Here is a 25,370-nt window from a genome sequence, read left to right on the forward strand (position 1 = left end):
AGGAGAAGAAAGGATTTTCCCTGTCGAAAAGCCAGAGAGCGAAGCCACCAAATCAGGGACCCATTCATACCCCGACTCAACAGGATCACATTGTCTAAAGACTGTGGATTCTTGTCCCACTTGCCAAGAATCTCCCTTTGCAGAGGTCTCATGTAACTGCCCAAATGGAATTGTCACGAAGGTGGAAACCATCAGGCCCAGCACTTGCATACAAGTCTCGAGTGATGACCTCCTGTTGGACAACAGGAGCCAAATCGTATCGTGCAACTTCTGGAGTTTTTCCCCCCGGGCTGAGGCAGAGTCCAAGGTCAGGCCCAGGTAGTCCATCTTTGTGGACAGAACAAGAGCAGATTTTTGGAAATTCAGTTTCCATCTGAACTCTTTCAGGGTTCTCATATTGATGTCCAGGTTGTTTTTCAAGGCAGTAGGAGACTCTGCTCGCAGAAGTAGATCGTCCAGGTACCCCAGTACCACAATACCCCGCTGACGCAACAATGCTAACACCGGGGCCAACACTTCTGTGAACATCCGAGGAGCTGAGGCTAGACCAAAAGGTAATGCCATGAATTTATAATGCTCCTCACCCACGGCAAAGCGAAGAAAATGTTGATGCCCGACATATATTGGGATATGAAGGCAAGTGTCCTTGATATCTATGGAGGCCAGAAGATCCCTTTGATGAAGGGATGCCACTACCGTGCGCATAAACTCCATCTGGAATTTTTGTACCCGCACAAAGCAGTTCATGGCCTTGAGGTCCAAGACAGGACGAACCTTTCCCTCCTTCCTGGGAACAGTAAACAGGTTTGAGTAAAACCCCTGAAAACGGCCATTTGGGATCGTTTGTCCAGAACGCATGGCTTTAGGTCCCCACATACCCCCTTGGCCCCTATTCTTAACAACAGCGGGTTCCCCCCGGGTCTCTCCCCCCAGATCTTTTCAGTGGTGGACGAACAAGGGGCTGCTCCACATAGCGGATTTTTGTGACCATAGGGGTATCCTCAAACGTCAGCAGCTGATAGAAAAGCATGCCCTGCCTGATACTGAGTACTATCGGTACGCACAAGTTGATCATTACCTGCGGTCCCTGTCTCGCCTGTCCGATCTAACTACCATGACCTCCATGGAATATTTGTGCCGTAAATACGATAAATTACGGGGGTATATATCTATGATTTATAATATGCTTATGGACTCGCCCCTAAAGCTTCCCTATATGGAACGGTGGGAGACAGATGTTGGGGAGGTTGTGGAGTTGGCGGACTGGCTTGACATGGCTCGAGAGGCTTCCAGGTCTCTAACACATCAATCATCGAGGCTAATTATAAAGTACTTCTACATGGTACCAGCCAGGATTGCATCCTTTGTGCCAGGAGCATCTCCTCGGTGTTTCCGGGGGTGTGGCCAAGAAGGAACGATGTTTCATGTTTGGTGGCAATGCCCGAAGGCCCGACGCTTCTGGATTAGAGTGTACAATTTCATCTACACTCTCACACAAGTTAACCTAATCAAGTCCCCTCAGCAGGCACTACTGGGCAAAAAGGTAGACACAGCCACTAGAGCGCAGAGGCGGCTCATAACGTTCATATTTGAGCTGCTCCGGCACAAACTGAATTGGATTATGATTAATGAGCGCCTGACAGCTCAACTGGAGGACGAAATGCGTGTGCTTGACAAGGTATGGATTAACTATCTCACAGGGGGTGCCTGATGGACTCAGGAAGGTCTGGGGGCGGGGCGCGGGGGCAGGGTCGGGTCCAACCTTACAAATTCCTCCTCTTCTTTCTTTCCCTTTTTCTCTTCTTTTCTTGTGGTTCTATTATCTTTTCTCTTTCTCTCTCTCTACGATTTCTCTCAGTTATCGGTATGAGGTTATCAGTGGTACTGTATTCTAATGGCTTTGTACCCCATGTCCCCAGCCCCAGGCTGGGGCAAGGTTCTGTAGGATCACAACCTAGCCACTAACCCTGGGACTTAGGCAAAGTGTGATTAAATGCTCGGGTTAGCTGGCCCTGTTCATCCACGGTGAGGGTCCCTCCAGATACCTTAAGGTTCCTGTTCACTGTGTATTGGGGTGCTAGCCTTTGCTACGTTGTAGTTCTGACCTTTTATAGCTGTATTACCTAATGTTTGCCTTTTGTTTCACTTGACCCTCCCTTCTAGATTGTAAGCTCTAACGAGCAGGGCCCTCTAGTTCCTCCTGTTTTGAACTGTATTGTAACTGTATTGTCTTCCTTCACATTGTAAAGCGCTGCGCAAACTGTTGGCGCTATATAAATCCTGTATAATAATAATAATAATAATAATAATGTTTGCTATGGTTGTACCACTGTTCACGTATGTTATGCACTGATTTTTATGTGTGTATATTTTGCACTATTTTTGTAAAAACTTTCAATAAAAATCATTGAAAAAGAAAAACCCCTGAAAACATTCTGAATTGGGAACCAGTACAATGACCCCTTGTAGAAGTAAATCTTGCACCATTCCGAGGAGATCGCACAGGCAATCTGGGGACAAACACAGGTTGGAAGGGAAGAAACTTGCCAGAGATGAAGACCGAAAGTTGATCTTGTAACCGGACCAGATTAGCTCGTGGACCCACCTGTCTTAAAATCAAGGAAGTCCACGGGTCCGGAAAAAAGAGAAGACATCCCCCACCTCAGATAGGGGTGAGGGTGCCCCTTCAGGCAAAAAAGGGCTTGTCTGCGGCTCTGAAGGGACCCACTCTCGGCTTACCAGACCATGGTCTCTTGGAACCTCCTGAGGGAGTTTGAGTAGATTTTGATACATTGACCTGAGATCTTGAGGAACAAAAAGGCGGCTTGGGAGCAGAGAAGAAAGGGCCATGTTTGCGACAAGCCTCCCTGCTCATGGTAGCCTGTGGGAAGAGAAGAGTGCTCTATCCCCCTGTATGACCCTTAATGGAGATGAAGCTCCAAACAGGCGATCTCATACAAAGGGGAGATCAGAGAGGACCTTCTTGGAAGCCTGGTCCGCAAACCAATGTTTGAGCCAACTCAGGCGCCTCAGGATCACTGCTGTAACAGATAGCCTGCAGACTAAAGGAGCCGCATCCAGAGAGGCATCACAGATGAACTGCAACCCCTGGACAAACTGGTCCACCAGCTCCGCGAGGTTAGGGGAAATCTGTTCCCTCTCCAAATCCTAGCACAAAAGTTTTGCCCATTCCATTAAGGTCTGGGAGACCAAAGTTATGGTAAACCCCCGTCTAAGGATGGAACCGGCCATGGTAAAAAAGATGTCGGACCAGAGACTCCACTCTCCTGTCAAAAGGGTCTTTAAAAGACAGAGAGTCCTCCACCGGGAGAAGGCTGGCTTTATTTAACCTGGAAACCTGAGAGTCCACCGCAGGTGGAACTGTCAGCTTTTTTTAGCTTTTTTAACAAGGACTCTTCAAAAGGATACTTTCTAGTAGAGCTGCACAATTAATCGTATAAAAATCGCAATCTCGAATTTCCAGGATTCTCAGTGACAAAATTATGAGCTCACATTTGTGTGGATGCTGGGATCAAGGGAGTCCCCGGGATGCTGGCATCGATATCGTGATGGGATTGGTAAGATAGCCAGGACCATAGGGATCGGAGAGAAGTGGTTGGCAGCGGCGGAGCAATCGTGGAATGCAAATGGCGCAGATAAAGAAACAGACGTCAGCTGAGAGACAATGTGATGCAGTGGATGGGCGGTACCGCGTTTCTTCTTCAGACAGAGGCCCCAGGGACACTGCACCCTTCATCCCTCCCTGAAGTGTACACGGCATGCCCTGCTTTTTCAAATGTGAGATATTTTAACCCATTATCATGACAGAGGAGGGTGTTAGCCATAACAGCGAGGGGGGTAATCCTAGTCACAGTACTTTATTTCAAATGGTTAATTTAAAAAAGAATATATATATTTAAAAAAAAATTAAGTTTTAACTTTCAATATAATTTCAGAGACAGGAGCCAACAAGTGCATTTTAATGCCTCTTGTACACAAGCCAAACTGCTGTCAGCAGAATACCCTAAGGAAGAAGGCAGGCAAAAAAACATAGTTGAAAAAGGTAGTGTACACATGTGCAGTGCAGCAGACGTCCAAGATTGCCTTTGGCTGTAGCATAAAAGGGAAACTACTATGTGTTTCAATTATATACAAAATGTAAACAAAAAAAAAAAAAAAGATCTTATATTTTATATTATATTATATTTTAGATTAAATTATAAACATATATATATTCCCTTTGATTGACATTGATAAGGACTGCAATAGTCCCCATCTTCATTGTGTGTCTGTAATGGGATAGCACAGCCCATCAGATACACCAATTGCCTCCAAAATTTACCATCTCTTGTGTAGTGACAGGTCACCTTCCTGTACATCCATGGGTCGGGTCCATATGCGATATAGAAAGACCAGATTTCATACAATAGAAATCTCAAAAATACAAAATCAATAAATCCACATTAGGTCCACAGGAAAAATGGGAAATATAGTCCAATACGTGCTCTTTTAACGCAGCTTTCACTTACAGGAGCATGTTGTATTGGACTCTTTTTTGCATTTTTAACTTTTTTTTTTTACATTTTCTTATGGGGGACTTTTTGCCCATCCTGTTTTGCAGGGCCATAACCAACTTAGACACTCGTGACTCCAGGACCGCCATCATAGCAGACAAAGCAGACTGGGCCCGGAGGGCCCTGCAGCCTCAGAGAGAGTCAGGTGGTAAAACATGCTTCAGGCGCTCCATGGTTAACCCAGGGACTATCTTAGCAGATAGGAAAAAAATGCTGCAAAATAAATCCCCACTGCTGCACAACCCACCAAGTTGCTGCTATAGCAGAGAAGAGGGAGAGCCATTTACCCCACAGGGACTCACCACACTGACCCAGGTACAAAGAAGAGCGTTCAGCTGCATGCCGTGCGGCGATCAGGGAGAAGGAGGAAGCGCCAGAGTTAACACTAAAGGCCCATCGCCGAATAACCACTCTGTAGGCTCCCAAAACATGGCCGCTGCTTTGTTCAATGGGAAACTTCAAGAAAATGGTCACCGGTCTCCACAAAACATGGTCGCCGAAAGATACAGCAGCCATCCACGGCAAAATGGTGACTCCACACAGCACCTACGTGGCTCCCGGGACCCCCAGAAACAAATGGGCAGAAAGGGGGGGCCCTGGTAGGTGCCCCAAACACCTCCCCCCTCCCCAAAAACCGCATTCGTAGCAGCCGGCAGGGTGCCCATCCCCCAACCAGCCGCTCTAATTCGCAAAACAGCCAGGTCTGTAGGGACACCCCTAGTGGGGGGAAGGAGGGGGAGCTTGGTGTGGACAAATGAGGGGGGTCCACAGCCAGACCACAATAAAAGAGGGGGAGCTCTGGAGGAAGTACGGAACTTGGGGGGATCCGCCCATCCCAGGGAGGGGCCCACGTCCACCCCAACAGGTCACCAGTGAAAGGGGGGACTCTACTTATCGCACCATGGAAACTGGGTGGGCACCACTCCAGGCAGACTACGGCACCATCTTGGAACGTGGGTGCTGCGGGCCATAGGAATGCTGCGACTCAGGCCTCGCGAGACGTTTGACTCGCCAGCCTCCGTCCAGTGGGGCTACGTCGCGGCTAACCTAGCACAGAGCTGAGATCGGATGGCGCTCGCTGGCCGGACTGGGGAGACCATAAGGAACTAGAATATCCAGTGCATCGCCCAGTCTGGCAGTTGATTGTAGTTCTCACAGGAACAGAAAATAAAAAAAATCAGTTTTAAAAAAGGAAAAAATGCTAGGACCAGAGATCCCAGCAAGCAGCTAGGTCCTTACTCCTGACTAGGCAGAAAAAAAAATGTGTGCCTATAGCAGGAAGTGGAAGTATACCCCCTGGGACTGGCTCATAGGCATGGTAAAGTTTTCTCCTGTCTAGTGTCCTACTACCGTAGGGGCAGCAGAACCCAATGGTCAAGAATATCTGGAGCTGTGTTTGTCAAAAGAGAAATTAGTTTTATAGAACATTTGTTTAGCTCCATTACATGAAAGTAAGGTTAAAAAAACATAACTAAGATTACAAAATATTCGGTTTTACTCAAATTTTTTGATGCAAAAATGAATACACCCCACAACAAAAACTACTACAGCTAGTATTTTGTATGACCGCCATGATTTGTAAGGGCAGCAACACATCTTCTAGGCATGGAATGAACAAGTTGGTGACATATTGCAACATCTTTTTCCATTCTTCCAGAACAAACTCTTTTAAAACATGGGTGCTGGATGGAGAGTGATGCTCAACTTGTCTCTTCAGAATTCCCTATAGGTGTTCGATTGGGTTCAGATCAGAAATGAAAAAGTGGCCTTAGATGTGTGTTTTAGAGGATTGTCATGTTGGAAACGTGGACGACGACCAAGGGCACGGAGTGATGGTAGCTTCTCTTTCAATATTGAACAGTACATCTGTGAATTCATGATACTATCAATAAAATTCAGCTCCCGACACCAGTAGCACTCATGCAGCCCCACATAAAGACACTGCCACCACCATGTTTCACTGTAGGCACCATGCATTTCTCTTTGTATTCCTCCCCTTTGCAACGCCATACAGTTTTGAAGCCATCAGTTCCAAAAACATTTATCTTGGTCTCATCACTCCAGAGTACAGAGACCAAGTAGTTGTCTTCTTTTTTCAGCATGGGCCCTGGCAAATTCTAGATGGGCTTTTTTGTGCATGGGCTCTAGGAGAGGCTTCCTTCACGGACGACACTCATGCATGCCATTGCTCTGCAGTGTACGCCGCATTGTGGCACAGGAAACAATCACCCCAGTTTGGCTTCTACTTTTTTAGCAAACTGCAGTGAACTTGCATGGCGCTCTTCTTCAACCCTTCTCCTCAGAAGACACTCCTGTCAAGGTGTTAACTTCCGTGCTTGCAGTTCCATCCTTTTTTCCATACATTTTTGTATCACTTTTGCTACAGTATTCAAACTGTTAATTAAAGCTTTGCTGATCTTCTTATAGCCTTCACCTTTCTTGTGTAAAGAAATTATTTTCTCTCTCAGGCCTTGTGACATTTCTCTTCCATGTGGAGCCATTGCAGACAGCATAAAATGGTAAGGAGTTTTCTTTGTTAAGTAACGTCCTTTAAGTGCCGGTTCACACTCTTGCGGCTGCGGCGATCGCATGTAATATCGGAACGCACTGCTCCTTCATTACATGTGAACTGCCAAGGGTGCGTTTGCGATGCGGGAACAGGCTGCAAATTCGCAGCCTTCCCGCATCGCATAAGTGTGACCCGACACTTATAATCAACTCTCTGCTGGATGAATAATTAGACTCACCTGTAGTTGAATTCTCGTTATTTAGGATTTTCTTGTCTAAAATTTAGCTATGCTCCTAAGGCTTTAAGACTTTCAATGGCGTGTATTCATTTTTGCAACATGGTCTTGAATAAATTTGTTAGGAAAAATAGTTTGTGCGTGCAAATTAACAAACCTTGGCTGCAATCAATGGGTGTGGGTGTGTTTTGTAGTGGGTGTGTTTTGCAGTATAGTGTCCCATAGAAAATATTGATTCTGAAAGAAAAGTAAATGTTTTCTGACAAATCTGTTGGGGTGTACTAATTTATGCTGATCACTGTAGTCTATCTAGCGTTTCCTAAACCATTTTATCCTGTATCTCAAGGTTTAATCTATAAAATACGGTCTGTTGGAGTTGATAAAATTTTATGTACATGGATAGGAAACCAGTTGCATGGTTCTGAGAGAAGTGATAAATGACTCATTCTATGAAAAGTGTAAAGTTGTGAGTGGTGTGCTAGCAAAGCTAGCAAAATACTGTCATGCATTAAAAAGGGCATACATTGCAGATATAAATGAATAACTCAACCCATTTACAAGACACTGGTGCAGCCTCCTCTGCAGTTAAGTTTGGTCACCAATTCTCAGGAAAGACGTTGCCAAATTAGAAAGAGTTCAGCGAAAGGCAACAAAATTAAAAAGGGGGAAGTATAGCCAAAGCGATTTTGGCTATACTTCTGTGGATCACAGGAGTGCAGTTCGTTCTGTACTCCTGTGATCTGTATTCAGCTAACAGTGGGATGAAGCCCGCTGTCGGCTGATGTCACAGAGGCGGTCCAAGTTTTGGAAAGATCCCGACCTATCCGCTGACAGACAGTCATATTTATATAGTTAGTCCATCTGGCTCAACCAATAAAAGACAAAAAAACAGTAAAAAAAACCCAACCATACCATCCCATATACACAATCCTATACCCGCAGTTGATCCAGAGGAAGGCAAAAAATCACCAGCAAAGCATGATCCAATTTGATACAGCAGGGGAAAAAAATTCCTTCCTGATCACCGAGAGGCAATCGGATATTCCCTGGATCAACTTTACCTATAAATATTAGTACCCATTTATATTATGTACGCTTAGGAAAGAATCCAAGCCTTTTTTTTTAAAGCAATCTAGTGAGCTAGCCAGAACCACCTCTGGAGGGGGTCTATTCCACATTTTCACAGCTCTTACGGTGAAGAAACCTTTCCGTATTTGGAGACTAAATCTGTTTTTCTCTAGACGTAAAGAGTTCCCCCTTGTACTCTGTGTTGACCTTAAAGTGAATAACTCAACACCAAGTTCAATATATGGACCACTTATGTATTTATAAATGTTGATCATATCACCCCTTAATCTCCTCTTCTCAAGAGAGAATAAATTCAGTTCCTCTAATCTTCTCTCATAGCTGATATCCTCCATGCCTCTTATCAGTTTGGTTGCCCTTCTCTGTACTTTCTCCAGTTCCCCGATATCCTTTTTAGGAACTGGTGCCCAAAACTGAACTGCATATTCCAGATGAAGTCTTATTAATGATTTGTACAGGGGCAAAATGATATCTCTCTCTGGAGTCCATGCCTCTGTTAATACAAGAAAGGACTTTGCTTGCTTTGGAAACCGCAGCTTGGCATTGCATGCTATTTATTAAGCTTAGGATCTACCAGAACACCCAGATCCTTCTCCGCTATGGGTTCCCCCAGTTCTACTCCCCCTAGTATGTATAATGCATGCATATTCTTAGCCCCCAAGTGCATAACTTTACATTTATCAACATTAAACCTCATTTGCCATATGAAACCAATGAAACAGTACATTGAGGTCAGATTGTAAGTTGGAGACATCCTGTAAGGAAGTTATTCCACTGCAAAGCTTGGTGTAATCTGCAAAGACTGAAATGCTACTTTTAATCCCAGACCCTATATGATTTATAAAGATATTAAAAAGTAAGGGTCCCAACACTGAACCTTGGGTACACCACTGATAACCTAGACCATTCAGAGTAAGAATCATTAACCACTACTCTCTGAATTCTATCTTTTAGCCAATTTTCTATCCATTTACAAACCGATCTTTCCAAACCTGTAGACTTTACCTTATGTATATTGAGACAGGTCTACTTGGTTGGTGGCAGACTGGGGGCTGGCTGGCTTCCATGCACCTCTTTTAATCCTTTTCAATTTGTTTTTTTCCGATACAGGGATGGAGACGCTGGGCATACCTGCCGGTGTCTCATTTAAAGTCCCCACATAGCCCACATTGCTATGTAACTAGGGATGGAGGCACCTCGCCTACAGGCTGGTGCTTCATTTAAAGTCCCACTGCGCGATTTTCGTGCGTTTTTGGTGGATGCAGTCTAATTTGACCCCAGTTTTTTCATATACAGGGATGGAGACCATAGCATGACCTGCTTGCCTCATGTAAAGTCCCAAATATTTTGTGAAATTAGGGATGGAGGCACTGAGCTAAACAGGCAAATTGCCTCATATAAAGTCCCAATCTGTGTTTTACACTGCATCCGCCAAGGGATTGGAGGTGTATGCTTCTCAGTTGGTCGTTTTCAGTTTGTACCATCTTAAGAACATTGCTATTAGAGCATTGACATATCATACCAGTCGTGGATGGAAGTGGGTTGGGGGAAATTTGGGCTGCTCCCTCCCACCTGCTTCCTATCCACCCATTAAGCAACCATGTGCTCCCAGAGTGGAGACACTTACATTTAAAAGTGTTAGGGACTGCAGATAAAACAGGGTGCCGTGTCGTGGCTTTGCAGCTTACATATGCGTTTGCAAATGCGTGTCAACTAAACCCCTGTTCTTTATGTATATTGAGACAGGTCTACTTGGTTGGTGGCAGACTGGAGGGTGAGTACATCAGACTAGGGGCTGGCTGGCTTCCATGCACCTCTTTTAATCCTTTTCAATTTGTTTTTTTCCGATACAGGGATGGAGACGCTGGGCATACCTGCCAGTGTCTCATTTAAAGTCCCACATAGCCCACATTGTCTATGTAACTAGGGATGGAGGCACCTCGCCTACAGGCTGGTGCTTCATTTAAAGTCCCACTGTGCGATTTTCATGCGTTTTTGGTGGATGCAGTCTAATTTGACCCTAGTTTTTTCATATACAGGGATGGAGACCATAGCATGACCTGCTTGTCTCATGTAAAGTCCCAAATATTTTGTGAAATTAGGGATGGAGGCACTGAGCTAAACAGGCAAATTGCCTCATATAAAGTCCCAATCTGTGTTTTACACTGCATCCGCCAAGGGATTGGAGGTGTATGCTTCTCAGCTGGTCGTTTTCAGTTTGTACCATCTTAAGAACATTGCTATTAGAGCATTGAGATATCATACCAGTCGTGGATGGAAGTGGGTTGGGGGAAATTTTGGCTGCTCCCTCCCACCTGCTTCCTATCCACCCATTACGCAACCATGTGCTCCCAGAGTGGAAACACTTAAAATTTAAAAAAGTGTTAGGGACTGCAGATAAAACAGGGTGCCGTGTCGTGGCTCTGCAGCTTACATATGCGTTTGCAAATGCGTGTCAACTAAACCCCTGTTCTTTATGTATATTGAGACAGGTCTACTTGGTTGGTGGCAGACTGGAGGGTGAGTACATCAGACTGGGGGCTGGCTGGCTTCCATGCACCTCTTTTAATCCTTTTTAATTTGTTTTTTTCCGATACAGGGATGGAGACGCTGGGCATACCTGCCGGTGTCTCATTTAAAGTCCCACATAGCCCACATTGTCTATGTAGACTTTACCTTAACTTAGAGTTATGGCTCTCTGCTCAGAGCAAAGGGGGAAAAATGAGCTGTGTTTGATCGCTCAGTTCTCACAACAGAGGCAGCAGGAAACCGATGCTGCATCCACCTAGGGGAGTATAAAGTTTTTTTTTCTTTAAAGCCATATTTCTCTTTTAATAAAGGGGAAAGGAGGACCTCGGCTTTAAGTATCGATTACACAGATTACAATTATTCACTCTGAAGAAGAGGTGCTTAAAAGGTATACAATTACAATGTACAAATATATCAAAGGTAACTTCAGTAACTGTAATAAACTATTAGGGCTAATGCACACAGGATGTCTAAAACAGGCCAGTGCTGCTTTCAGAAAAAGCAGCATTAAAAACACACTTTTAGCTGTGTTTTTGAACATTAGTATTTTTAAGCATTTTTACAGTAAACACACTCTCCAAAATGTAAAAACGACTAAAAACGCCAAATGCGGCTAAAAGCTTGTTACAGCTTTTAAATTGTGTTTTTACAGCTAAACTTCCTCTGCTTCTTGACGCGCTGGCAGTTTTTTTTCTTTTTTTTACTGCCCCTAAACGCTTATGCCTCCAAACTGGACACATAGGCTAACAAGGAGTAGAGTTCAGAGGCAGTAAAAAAAATACTGATGCCCCTAAAAGCTGCTGCAAAAACATCCTGTGTGCATGAGCCCTTAATCTATGGTCCCTGAAGTGATGTGTGGCCATGATTTAAAGTTAGAAGAAAAGAGGTCTGATCATAGATTGCAAAAAGGGTTTTTTTTTTTTTTTTTTTTTTTTTACGGTTAAAGCAGTAAAAATGTGGAGCTCCGTCCCCCAGGAAGTGGTACTAGCTGAGAGTGTGTCAACAACTTCAAAAAACTTTTAGATGTCTTTCTCAGGCAGCAAAACATACAGGGCTATGGAAATTGTTAGAGAACAGGAATCACACATAGGTTAAAACTAGATGGAGCGGTGTCTTTTTTTCAACCTTATAAACTATGTAACTGTAAAATGTGGGAATAATGGTATCATGCAAGAACAATATTAAAACAGAATTAAAATGATAAACTGTATACAGAATACTTACAGCAACAGCCATGAACAAAGGATGCCATGAGAAGAGACCTGTAAGTAGACAACATAAGGCAAAAAGTGAAAGGTATACCCTCTTTATTTCTGGTTTTTATTAGTTATTTTTTTTTATTCACTTATAGTATATATTTTATAACTAAATGGATACACACTTTATGAAGTCAGACAATGTTGGCCATATATGCAACTTTGAACAAACTGTAGATCACTGATTAGTGCATTTTCAAATGATCTTTTGTTCATAACAAACATCTGATCATATTTTATTTTCCATTAGATGATTTTTATTGTTCAAAACGAATATATAGTTCACCTGATTTCTGAACGATACAATTATTTCATTAAAATTTCAGGTATATTGTACATTTTCTTCATTATGTTAATGGCCTGCATTACATGTGAGGCAAATGTGCAGTTTTGGAGCACTAAATCAGCCTTTTTCAACCAGGGTGCTTTGAGGTTTCTTCAGGGGTGCCTTGGCAAAATGCCTAAAAATTGCCCAAAACTTGTATATAAGGTGGCGGTGCATGAAGGCTGCCTTTTAGTTACACAAAGCCACAGGTTTTCATTGTGCACCATTACTACATTCTAGCTGACAATCTCCTAATGACTAAATTATATCAGTTGATAAGGAGGATGTCAGTCGCCTATATAGCATCCTTGTGTGACCCTACCCTGCCTCTCTTCATCAGCATTGGGGTCAACGTTAGCTGAGTGATGCAGAAAAACTGAGGAAGAAGAGAAACATTAGAATACTAGTCAGTACAAGCTTGTTCCTCCTCTAATGTTGGGTTTTCTACGTGTGTGGATATTGCTGCATTATGTAAAACTATTAGAATGGTGTTTATATTTTAAAATGGGGTGCCTTCGAGATTGTCCATCATTTTAAAGGGTGCATTGACTAAAAAAAGGTTGAGAAACACTGCACTAAATGGATTAAGCAAAGGGGTGGCAAATTAGATGACGGGAAGGGGAGAAATTACACAGACATCAAACTAAATTTATGTGGATGGAAAAAAAGAATGGAGGTGGATCAGAAAATGCACAGTAGAGAAATCAAGTAGGAATATAGACTAAACAAATGTAGGTAGGTCAGCCTTATCAGAGGGGTGAATTAGAAAGAGGGACAAGGAGTGTACTTGATGCTGGAAAGGCACTTTGTTTGGAAGGAAAGAGTTCAGAAATTCAGAGCAAAGATATATAGATTAGACATAGTAAGAGCAAACTAAGGTTTAGACATTGATGGTGAAAGGCAACTAGAAGATCAGACAAAAAGGATAGGTTATTCTGGGGGTGGAAGTAAGCCAGCAGTTTTTGGAAAAAAAAGTACTGTATATGTGGGATGGGACTTTCAGGTGCCCTGTTTTTTAAAAATTTGTGTGTATATTAATTATTAGAGGAACTAGCGATATCCATTTATTCTCTGGATAATGGGAATTTAAAAAAAAAAAGTGCTGCAATGTACATCTACCAGGTAACTACAGTTGTTGTCATGACAAAAACTGCCACCTGCATCTAACTCAAAAGATTCTTGAGAAGAATCAGCTTCAACTAGCTTTGTATTTTTAAATGAACCCATAGCAGGGAGCCCACTTTTTACTTACTTGCAGCACATTCAACAAGGAAGAGAAGACTTCCTGCATTTTCTGCTACCCTCTAGTGTTACTTTTTTAATATTACAGCTTAACTGTCAATTACAAACAAACAATGAGGTCATACATAGCTTTTTTTGAAGCAAATGTTTTTTTGAACATGTTTTATAACAGTTCCCCATTCCCAACTGCTACCACCTCTTCCCCGTCCCTTCCTTCTCCCTCTCTCTCCTGTAACAAACAACTGAACAATACTAGGTTGCTTTACTTTCTTAATTGGATCAAAATAACCTTTTTTGTAACGACGTACAATTTAAAGACACCACAGGAGAGACAACTTAAGTGTTGCTATCAATTATAGACTGCAGCAAGAGCAGCTTATCCCAATCTCTGCATTACAGGCCTATGGAGGGTAAACTAAGTATTCGGTGTCAAGACTGTCGCGCAATTATATTAAGCAGAATGGTTTAAGGCTCGGTTCACACTAGGGCGACCTGTGAGGCGACCTGGTCGCCTCACAGGTCGCCGCAGTTCGCCTCCCATAGGGAAGCTGCGGACCCGTTCTAATAGGAGCGACACAAGTCGCTCCGACCTAGAAAAAGGGTCCGGAGCTTCTTTGGGGCGACCAGGAGGCGACCGCCATAGACTTCAATGTTATGAAGTCCGTGGCGGCCGCTCCGAAGTCGCGGCGCGCTGCTCGCACCGCGACCTTGGAGGTCGCCACCCGAAGTAGCGTCGCGGTAATGTGAACCGGCACTAAATCCTTCGTTGATTCGTTTACTGCATACCTGGTTTGGCAATTTTTAGATACCAACAGATTCAGCAAATGGCAGCTGCTCAATTTAATCTTGCTAATGTCTCATTCCACCTCTCCAGGCTGGAAAAGATGCTTTCTCAATGGATCACTAAACTAATTCCTAGTTACTATAACTCCCTGATACACACTATTGTATCGTCCCAATACTATTGTATTGCCCGTAAATTCAACCTTACTGGTCTGAACTCACTTTGTTAGCACTACCCTTCAAAATCCCAATATCTGTAATCCCTTACATTGTTTATTAGGATATGTTGAAGGACACTTACAGCAGGGAGGAAAATACTTTTATGGTTATTCTTTTATTCCAAAAAAGGTATACTTCTCACCTGAAGTCCTCAACTCCTCCATTGCTCTCATTTTGGCTCACTTTGATCAAGAAGGTTCTCCCTATGTATAGATCAACCTATGAGGCTAGAGGCTGTCCTAAAAAATGTACTAAAATGTGGTCCCCTTGGCTAGACTTGCAAGCGATGGTGGCTGCAGAATAACTCTTAATGTTGTCAGAATATTTATACTGCTCTGAATATAACAGTGTCTATATATGTCAATAAGCAAAGATCTGTGAGGAAGGAGAATCTCAACTTATTTCCACAAATCAATATGTAGCGAATTCGTTTTAATTGATTTATTTCTTTTCAAAAGCATATACCAATCTTAGTGAAAACAGTCTACAGTAAGGAATATATATAAGAGTATTTATTCACAAGACATGTATTCACAATATATGATCAAACTGGAAATGACACAAAAAGATAACTTTACATAAAATACAAACTTAAAAAACAATCAATGCAATGTGATATTTAGCTCAATAATGAAAGTGAAAGCAAGATTACCTTTTCTCCCCAGGTATAGCATAAACCATAGGTAAGTATTCTAAATAATCAGACCACAATTGTCTGCGAATTGCATAGCCGGAAGTCACTTCACTGCAGATGGAGCGAGAATAAGCCATGCAAAACCGAAGACTAAAATCTCAAATAATGCGCTAAATCTGATATTAATAAAAATATATAAAAACAAAAATCAGCTTTTTAGAGAAAAATCTACTATGGTTTATACAGCTGGGATTGTAATCTGATTACCCTTAAATATGCAATATAAAACATATAAGGAAGGAAATAAACAATTGTTAAATAAAATCAAATAACACAGCAAGGTATATTTACCACACTTAAGATGGCTGCTAGCTTCAAATGGTCGTTACCAGAGTCCTTAAGATGGATCCCTTCTTAAAATGGTGGCTTCCCATAAGATACATGATGGAGCAAGATGGAGTATGTCTGGATGAGTCTATAGATGGAGGTAGTAGTGTGTATGTTGCAAGTGTAATGTATGTTGTGTAATGGATGTGTAATCTGGGTCACATCTGGGTTCTCCTTTTTATATGGTATGAACAAAGGACTATTAAAATTACCATAAGTTAAACCCAGAGGGATGAAACATTATCCCCATTGGTTGGGATATTCTATCCATTAACTGGTGAGGTCATAGTCACACCTCTCCCAATAACCCAATACTTTGTATAATAAAATTAAAGGATGATTTTTTTAAATGCAAGATTAACCATAAAACACAACATAAAAACTTGTCCATACTCTCAGTACATACATAAATGTCCATCTATATCTCCATCATTCATCTTGGCAATTATTGGATCTGGTAAACCATTTATAAAGATAATTATTAATAATACAATATATATATACTTATATTGGATAATACTAAATTATCCCAAGACTGCATTTGGTATTATGTCCAAAGGAGGCAGTATTGTACCGTTCATTAAATTCAGTGTTTAAAATAATTAGAACATATTCTTATCTGATGACCTTATTGACCTCTTGCTAGTGAAGATCCATTAATTATTTGAATGCTGACATTATTGTCAGACATTTAAGCTAGGATTGGAAGATCTATAGCGGTCATAAAAACTTACACTAGACCTACACACAAACTTCTCTGAAATTAGGTAATTAGTTACAAGATACACATGTCCTTACACTTAATAGAAAAGTATTCTAAGTAAGATTTGTTATTTAGCAAGAATATAAACCCAACATATGGTATACAGATCATTTCTAAATGTGTATATGCCTTGCATAATATAATGACATAATTATTGCGAATATCTTCTCACACATGATAATGTATCTTTAAAACTTATATATATTTTAAATGTCTGATAGAGTATAATGGGCTATTGTCCATTGTTGCAATACTTACAGACAGGCTGGCACTACCATTATGTCTTATCTGAAGAGATGTCTAAAGGCCTCTTATTTAGGACTACATAGATACAGAGATCTTCTATTGCAATTCTAGACTCTTTTGTAAGAGACATCTTGCAACAGAACATATATGAACTTTCATTCACCTCCAAATAAAATGGAAGCTGTGCTGTTCACAATCTCTATGAGACTGAATATACATGGCTTTTTAAATCCATTTTTTTTTCTATTATTTAATCCCCAATAATCCCGACAATGTTCATAACCTTATCCCTTCTTTAGCAAGGCAGTGGTCGTCTAGGAGGTGTGTTTTGGGTCATTATTGTGTTGGAATACTGCCCTGCAGCCCAGTCTCCGAGGGGGGGGGGGGAATCAGGCTCTGCTTCAGTATGTCACAGTGCATGTTGGCATGCATGATTCCCTCAATGAACTGTAGCTCCCCAGTGCCGGCAGCACTCATGCAGCCCCAGACCATGACACTCCCACCACCATGCTTGGCTGTAGGAAAGACACACTTGTCTTTGTACTCCTGTATGGTCTTGACCACCATGCAGCTCAGTTACAGGGTCTTGGCAATCCAATAGCCTAGGCCATCTTTATGTAGAGCAATAATTCTTTTTTTTTTTAGATCCTTAGAGAGTTCTTTGCCATGAGGTGCCATGTTGAACTTCCAGTGACCAGTATGAGAGAGTAAAAGCGATAACACCGAATTTAACACATCTACTCCTCATTCACACCTGAGACCTTGTAACACTAACCAGTCCCATGACATTGGGGAGGGAAAATGGCTAAATTGGCCCAATGTGGACATTTTACCTTAGGGGTGTACTCACTTTTGTTGCCAGTGGTTTAGCCATTAATGGCTGTGTGTTGAGTTATTTTGAGGGGACAGCAAATTTACACTGTTACACAAGCTGTACACTCACTACTTTACATTGTAGTGAGTGTCATTTCTTCAGTGTTGCTACATTAAAAAAGATTTACAAAAATGTAAGGGGCATACTCACTTTTGTGGGATACTGTATGTGATTTGAGGATCATGTTGTTCTATTTGTATTTTACAAGATGAAATAAATTGACGTGTATACTTCTTTAAATGTAAATCAGAATCTCATTTGTGCCCATAAAGTCCAATTAATCGTTGCCTTTTGTTCGATTTTTAGAAACGGGTATAAGCAAATAAAATGTGATGTTAACGCATTGTTTTATATTACTGCCTAGGAATTGCTATGAGCAAGCCACAATTTCTGCAATTACTTCTATGCTTATTTTCAGAAAACAAATGCTGTATTGTTGGGCCTAACACCTCCAACTGTATGGAGCACTATATAAAAAAATAAAAAATAAATGTGGGCAGCAAGGTTGCTAAGCAGCACAGGGTGCATGGTTTTAATCCTATCAATGACACCATCTGCATGATGTTTGCAAGTTCTTCCTATGTGTGGGTTTCCACTGAGTGTACTGGTTTCCTCCTGTGATCCAAAATTACACAGATAGGTTTTGCCTTGCATCTGAACAAACCGTTCCTAAAGTGTGTAAATCGAAAATTGTGTGTGCCTGTACAACCTTTAACCACTTCCATACAGGGCACTTTCACCCCCTTCCTGCCCAGGCCAATTTTCAGCTTTTAGCGCTGTTGCATTTTGAATGACAATTGCATGGTCATGCAACACTGTACCTAAACCAAATTTATCTAATTTTTTCCCACAAATAGAGCTTTCTTGTGGTGGTATTTGATCACTGCTAGGCTTTTTCTTTTTTGCTAAACAAATAAAAAAATACCGAAAAGTTTGAAAAAAAAAAAAAAAAAAAGTTTTGTTTATGTTATACAATTTTGTAAATAGATACGTTTTTTCCTGTACGGATGAGCACTGATGAGGCAGCACTGACAGGCACTGATGAGGAGGCACTGATGGGGTGGCACGAATAGGCAGCACTGATAGGCAGCACTGATGGGCACTGATAGGTAGCGCTGAAATGCAGCATTGGTGGGCACTGATAGGCGGCACTGATGGGCGCCACTGATGGGCTCTGATAGGCGAAACACCTGGGCACTGATAGGCGGCATTGATGGGCACTGATAGGTGGCACTGATCAGCACTGATGGGCGGCACTGGTGGGCAATAATGTGCACTGGTCGGGGGCAGTGATAAATGGCAATGATGGGCACTGGTGGGCATCACTGATGGGGAGGGCACTGGCGGGCTCCCTGAGCCCTGATTGCCATCCCTGGTGGCCATGATGGGCATCCCTGGGGTCATGGGTGGGCATCCCTTCCCTGGTGGTTCTAGTGGAACCCCCCCCCCCCCCATGATCTGCACTGGTAATCAATGCTCTGATTACCAGTGCAGACCCCCCCTCCCCCGTCAGGAGAGCCGCAGATTGGCTCTCCTATACTCGTGCCTGTCAGGCACGAACTAAGGAAAGCCGATCAACGGCTCTTCCTGTGTACTATGTGACCAGCTGTGATTGGACACAGCTGGTCACATGGTAAAGAGCCTACGTCAGAGCAGAGCGCAGAGATCCTGCCACCGTCATATGACGTCCGGTCAGGATAATGCAACCACTTTCCCGCCGTCAGTCGCCTATAGGGCGGGCGGGAAGTAGTTAAACTAGGTTCACATCTGTGCATGTGGTTCCCACTGCAGGTCCTCACCTGCTCCTGCAGTCACAACCATCCCCACAGAAAAAAAAAAACAAATGGCATGCCACACGCACTGGAAATTGCACTTGCACTGGGAAACGCATTGCACTTGCGGTTCCTGTGTGGGCTGCGATGTCTAAAATGTTGTATTTCAGGAAGCATGGCAGCCTATACAACTGAATAGGGTGCCATGCCAATGCAAAACTTGGCTTGCAGAGCCGCATAGGTGTGAACCTAGCCTTAGAGCCGTTCACCTGTCCCTAAGAAACTAGATGTACAGCCATTCATTTATCTAGGGGGCCTGCACATAGCTAAACACCAATACAAAATGGTGAACACACGGCTCTTCATGCTGTACAGTTCTTTGCACCTGGTAAATAATAAATGTCCTCCGACAGTCGCCGCCCACTCATACAGTCTTCACTTAAGGGGACGTCCCAAAGCAGTGTAGACATGAGGGGTGGGCAGCGCAACCGCCAGAAAAGCAACGCAGTACCCACATTAGAGAAAGGAACCTTACATGTACAAGAAGGTAACCTTCTGGGTAACAAAAAAGGGCTCAACATGAACAACCCAGGAAAACAAACAACCAAGGGGAAAACAACCCCAACAGCGAGGGACCCGTACAAAACCAGGGTTCCCTATGGAACAGCCGCACAGAGAACTTTGCGGCCAAAGGATGCATCAGCTGATGCCAGAACATTTTGTAGAATTTTGAGAAAGTGTGCACCGAGGACCAAGTCGCAGCCTTGCACACCTGGGCCACCGAAGCCTGATGCCGATAGGCCCAGGACGTACTCACCGACCTGGTAGAGTGCGCCTTGACAGGGAAGGGAGGAACCCGTTCCCGCAACGCATAGGCCTGTACAACGGTCTGTCTGATCCATTTGGCAATGGTTGCTGCAGACGCAGCCATACCCTTCCGAGGTCCCTCAGGAAGGACAAAGAGAGAATCTGATTTTCGAAAGGATTCAGTCGACAACAGGTAAACCCTGATCGCCCGGACAACATCCAAGGAATAAAAAACAGATCAATGGATAAAAACGAGAGTCTTTGAATGGCACAATCAATCTTGAATAAATAAGGAAAAAGTCCAATATAGGATTCCAATGAAAGTGCTCAGTGCCGATATAACACACAGGAAAAAACTGAATTTTTGTAAAATCTTACCTGTAAAATTCCTTTCTCTGAGTCCTCCGACAGTCGCCGCCTCTTCATATTCGTCACAATGGGGGTAATTGACCTTTGCTCCGTAGGAGTAGCTAGGCAACAGAATATGTCAATATTAAAGCTTTTAACATATCCCACCCCCAGGGGGTGGTCCCCTCAGTCAATACCCTCCTACTTCCTGTAACCATACCTCAGTTTCAGTAGAATAGCAGTAGAGTATATAACCAAACCCCAAAAGAGGGGCGGGGGCGGCGACTGTCGGAGGACTCAGAGAAAGGAATTTTACAGGTAAGATTTTACAAAAATTCAGTTTTCTCTTACGTCCTCCGACAGTCGCCGCCTCTTCATATTCGTCACAATGGGGACGTCCCAAAGCAGTACAAACATGAGGGGTGGGAAACGCAGCCGCGCCTAAGGCAACGCAGTCTCCACAGCAGAAACAAAGGAACCTTAACAAAGGAAGGAAACCAGCTGGGTAGCATGAAAAAAACTTGCTCAACAGGAGCAACAACCCAGGAAAAAACAAATAACCTAGGGATAAACGACATCCCAAACAGCCAAGGGCCCAAAAACAAGGGACCCTAAGGTACCGCCGCACTAAGAACATTGCGGCCAAAAGGAAGCATCTGCCGATGCCTGAACATCCACCTTGTAGAACTTCGAGAAGGTGCGAACGGACGACCAAGTCGCCGTCTTACACACCTGGGCCACAGAAGCCCGATGATGACAGGCCCAAGACGTACTCAGAGATCTGGCAGAGTGCGCCTTCACAGGCATGGGGGGAAATTTCCCCTTCAGAGCATAGGCCTGTTCAATGGTCTGTCTGATCCATTCGGTGATGGTAGAAGCCGACGCCGCCATGCCCTTCCGAGGACCCTCTGGAAGAACAAATAAAGAATCCGACTTGCGAAAAGATTCCGTCGATTTCAGGGAAACCCTGATCGCCCGAACAACATCCAAGGAGTGCAAATCCACATCCTTCGGATGTTTAGGCTTCGCGCAGAGCGAAGGCAAGACAATGTCCTAATTGAGGTGAAATTCCGAGAACCTCTTCGGAAGAAAAGAAGGGTTAGGTCGCAAGACCACCTCATCCAAGTGTATGACCAAATACGGAGATCTGCAGGACAAAGCAGCCAGCTCCGACACCCTGCGAGCCGAAGTGATCGCCACCAAAAAACGCGACCTTCTTGGACAACATAGACAACGAGATCTTCCTGATCTGTTCAAAAGGAGCGTGTTGCAATACGGACAGAACAAGGTGCAAGTCCCATGGAGGCAAAGGTTCCCCCCTAGGAGGGACCAGGTGTCGCACCCCTTGAACAAAAGTGCTAACCAAGGGGTTAGACGCCACAGGGCGTAGAAAAAAAACAGCCAGCGCAGAAACCTGGCCCTTGATTGTAGCCAACGCCAAACGCTGGGCCACACCCGTTTGAAGGAAAGGCAACACCCTAGACACCGAGTATGAGCGAGGGGGATACCCCCTGGACTCACACCAGGCAAAATAGACCTTCCAAGTACGGTAGTAGACTTTCCCCGAGGAAGACTTCCTCGCGTTGATCAAAGTGTGAATGACCTCAGGGGATAGACCCCTATCCTTCAGGACCTCGGTTTCAACAGCCAGGCCGTCAAAGCCAGCGACTGTAAAGCAGGATCGGTCCTTGAGACAGAAGAGCTTCTCGAAGAGGCAGACGCCACGGAGCGTCGATCGCCAGATTCACGAGGTCTGCGTACCAGGACCGGCGAGGCCAGTCCAGTGCCACTAGAATCACCGTGTGCGGTTCCGAGGTCAACCTGCGAAGGAACCTGGACAGCATTTGAAACGGTGGAAATGCATACATCAGCCGACACTGATGCCACGGAGTTACCAACGCGTCTGACGCGTCTGCCCGAGGATCGCGCGTCCTTGCCACGAACCTTTCCACCTTGTTGTTCAGACGAGGCGCGAACAAGTCAACCTCCGGAAGACCCCACTGCGCGCACAACATCTGGAAGACATCCGGGTGGAGGGACCATTCTCCCTGGTCCAAAGTCTGGCAACTCAGATAATCCGCCTGCCAGTTCTCCACCCCCGGAATGTGAACCGCCGTTATCGCCGGGACGTGCGTCTCGGCCCAAGACAGAATGTCGGCCACCACCCGAGCCGCTCGGGCACTCCTGGTGCCCCCGTGGTGGTCGATGTATGCCACCGCCGTGGCATTGTCCGTCTGCACCCGAACCGGACGGCCCTCCAGCCTGACCGTCCAACGTCGAAGGCAGAGATTTAGCGCTCGCAATTCCAGAATGTTGATCGGAAGGGAGGATTCCTCCTCCGACCAAGTTCCCTGGGCGGACAGAACGCCCAGAACCCCACCCCAGCCCGACAGGCTGGCATCCGTGGTGATCACCGTCCAGGAGAAAAGGACGAAAAGACTTGCCCCCCCGACACCGCCGGCGACTGTAGCCACCACAAGATCCCTTCTGGTACGATGACTCAACGAAATCTGGAGATCCAGAGATTGCAGTCGCCCGTCCCACCTGGACAGGATCTCCGCTTGGAGACCCTGCATGTGAAATTGGGCGAAGGGAATCGCCTCGAAAGCCGAGACCATCAATCCCAAACACCTCATAACCGTCCGGAAGGACGAGCACTGATTGTCCCTGAGGGACCTGACTTCTTCCTGAAGTGTCCTGAGCTTATCATCCGGTAGGAAGACCTTCGCCTGGACCGAGTCCAGGATCATTCCCAGGTAGGGAAGACGAACCGACAGGCACAGCGTCGATTTTGGAAGGTTTATCGTCCAACCAAACTCCTGTAGAGTTTGCATCGTGACGGACAGGTCCGTCACCAGACCCTGACTGGTCGCAGACTGAACCAGAATGTCGTCCAGATACCCCAGGACAGAGATGCCCTGGGCTCACAACAAAGCCAGAACCGGTGCAAGCACCTTGGTGAACACCCGCTGAGCCGAAGCGAGACCAAAGGGTAACGCCACGAACTGGCAATGATCCTTCGCAATGGCGAATCGAAGGTACCTCTGGTGACCCTCGAAAATGGGGATGTGAAGATACGCATCCTTCAAATCGATGGAGGCCATAAATTCCCCCGGAACCAGGGCAGCCACCACCGACCGCAGGGATTCCATGCGGAAACTCGCGAACCCGCACAAAGCGGTCCAGAGCTGTTAAGTCCAGAATCGGACGTACCTTGCCCTCTTTCCCGGGCACATTGAACAGATCTGAATAGAACCCCCAAAATCTGTCCCGATGAGGCACCGGAACCACCACTCCCTGAGCCCGCAGGTCCCGCACCGCCAGGTGCAGATCCCGCAAACGCTCCAGAGACAGTTGAAGATTTAAGGGAAAAAATCTGTACGTCGGCCGGGAGAGAAACCCGAACTCTGCTTACCTGTCCACGGCTTCCTTAGGGAGCCTTGACCTTTGAAGGGTTTTCCCTTATAGTGTGACCGAAAGGCACGAAAGGACCCCTGAGAGGGTCTAAGGAAGCATGCTTCGTACCATGAGCAACCTTAGCCTTGCGGGATTGGGGCAAGAGCGTGCTCTTACCCCCCGTGATCCCCTTTACCAGCGCATCCAAGGGTTCGCCAAAAAGGCGAGATCCCGTATAGGGTAGATTAGCTAAAGTTTTGCGAGAAGCTTGGTCCACAGACCAACATTTCAGCCAAATCAGGCGGCGTGTCAACACCGCCACACTGTGCACACATGCAGCCAAAGGGACTATATCTAAGTGCGCATCACACAAATACATGACACCCTGATGGATTTGATCCACCATAGCCAACGTCGCCGGAGGGGCAGAGTCAGCCACCAGGACGCGCCTGAGCACCCGCGTCCAATCCGCGACAGCCTGAGCTGCCATAAGTGAAGCAAAAATAGCTTTCAGCATGGAACCGGTAACCGAGTAAGTATGGCGTGCAAGAGACTCCAGCCTCCTGTCCGTGGCATCCCAGAACACCGGGGTATCCTCCGCCGGAATCGCAGTAGATTTATTCAAAACTGCCACCGCGTGATCCACCGGAGGTGGCACACACCAACGTTCATCAGAAGCGGGTGTGAAAGGATAACATAGCTTGAACCCACTTGGCACAGCAAAAAGCTTCCGTATATTGCGCCATTGTTCCCTAACAGCGTGCTGAAAATCCTCAGTGCAAGGAAAAACCTGCAATGAGTTGCGTCTCCGCTGCGTCCCATGAGAGGCCAGGACGGCAGGAAGACATGGTTCATCCTGCAAATGCAGTGTTTGTTTGATAGAAGCAACCAATTCATCCATGAGTGCAAGCTCTTCAGACGAGCCAGGGGGGGAATTATCAACCCCTTCAACTTCTGCCTCCCCTTCAGACCCCACAAGGTCCAGGGACGAGCGGGACCCCGATAAGGTGACCCCAGCCATAGCAGCCCCATCACCATCGCCCTCTGAATCAGAGGAAATTGAAACTCTGGGCCGTTTTGTGGATTGAGCAACCACAAGCATCTGCACCTGAGCAGCTAAGTAAGCCACGACAGTAGCCAAATCACCCCCCGCGGGGGGAGCAGCAGCAGTCCCTTGGCCCCCCACTAAGTGGGGGGAAATTTGCTTTTCTGAGAATCCATGCCCCCAAAAGTGTGTAGGAAAAAAAGGAGTACTGCCTCTTTAAGCTCGCGGCGAGCGGAGCCCACCGCACACACAGCACACACCGACCCCCACAGGGAGAATCACAAAAACATAGGCAAGGAATACAAGAATAAGGAAGATAAAACCTGGAGAGACCACTCAA

At 45.0% G+C, this 25,370-nt stretch overlaps 1 protein-coding gene across 2 annotated transcripts in view; it reads right to left on the reverse strand.

Annotated features, from left to right (window-relative positions):
* Positions 1-25,370, reverse strand: part of CYB561D1 (cytochrome b561 family member D1) — a gene marked incomplete at its 3' end in the record, with an annotated part of 89,535 nt that overhangs the window by 11,755 nt on the left and 52,410 nt on the right. For both annotated transcript variants that reach the window (XM_082246188.1, XM_082246189.1), the window contains exon 3: positions 12,158-12,195. In XM_082246188.1, coding sequence (XP_082102314.1) covers positions 12,158-12,195 — 38 coding nt within the window. The remainder of the gene's footprint in view (positions 1-12,157; positions 12,196-25,370) is intronic.

The sequence above is a fragment of the Pelophylax lessonae genome (assembly GCF_965119305.1).
Source record: "Pelophylax lessonae genome assembly, chromosome: 2".
Lineage (NCBI taxonomy): Eukaryota > Metazoa > Chordata > Amphibia > Anura > Ranidae > Pelophylax > Pelophylax lessonae.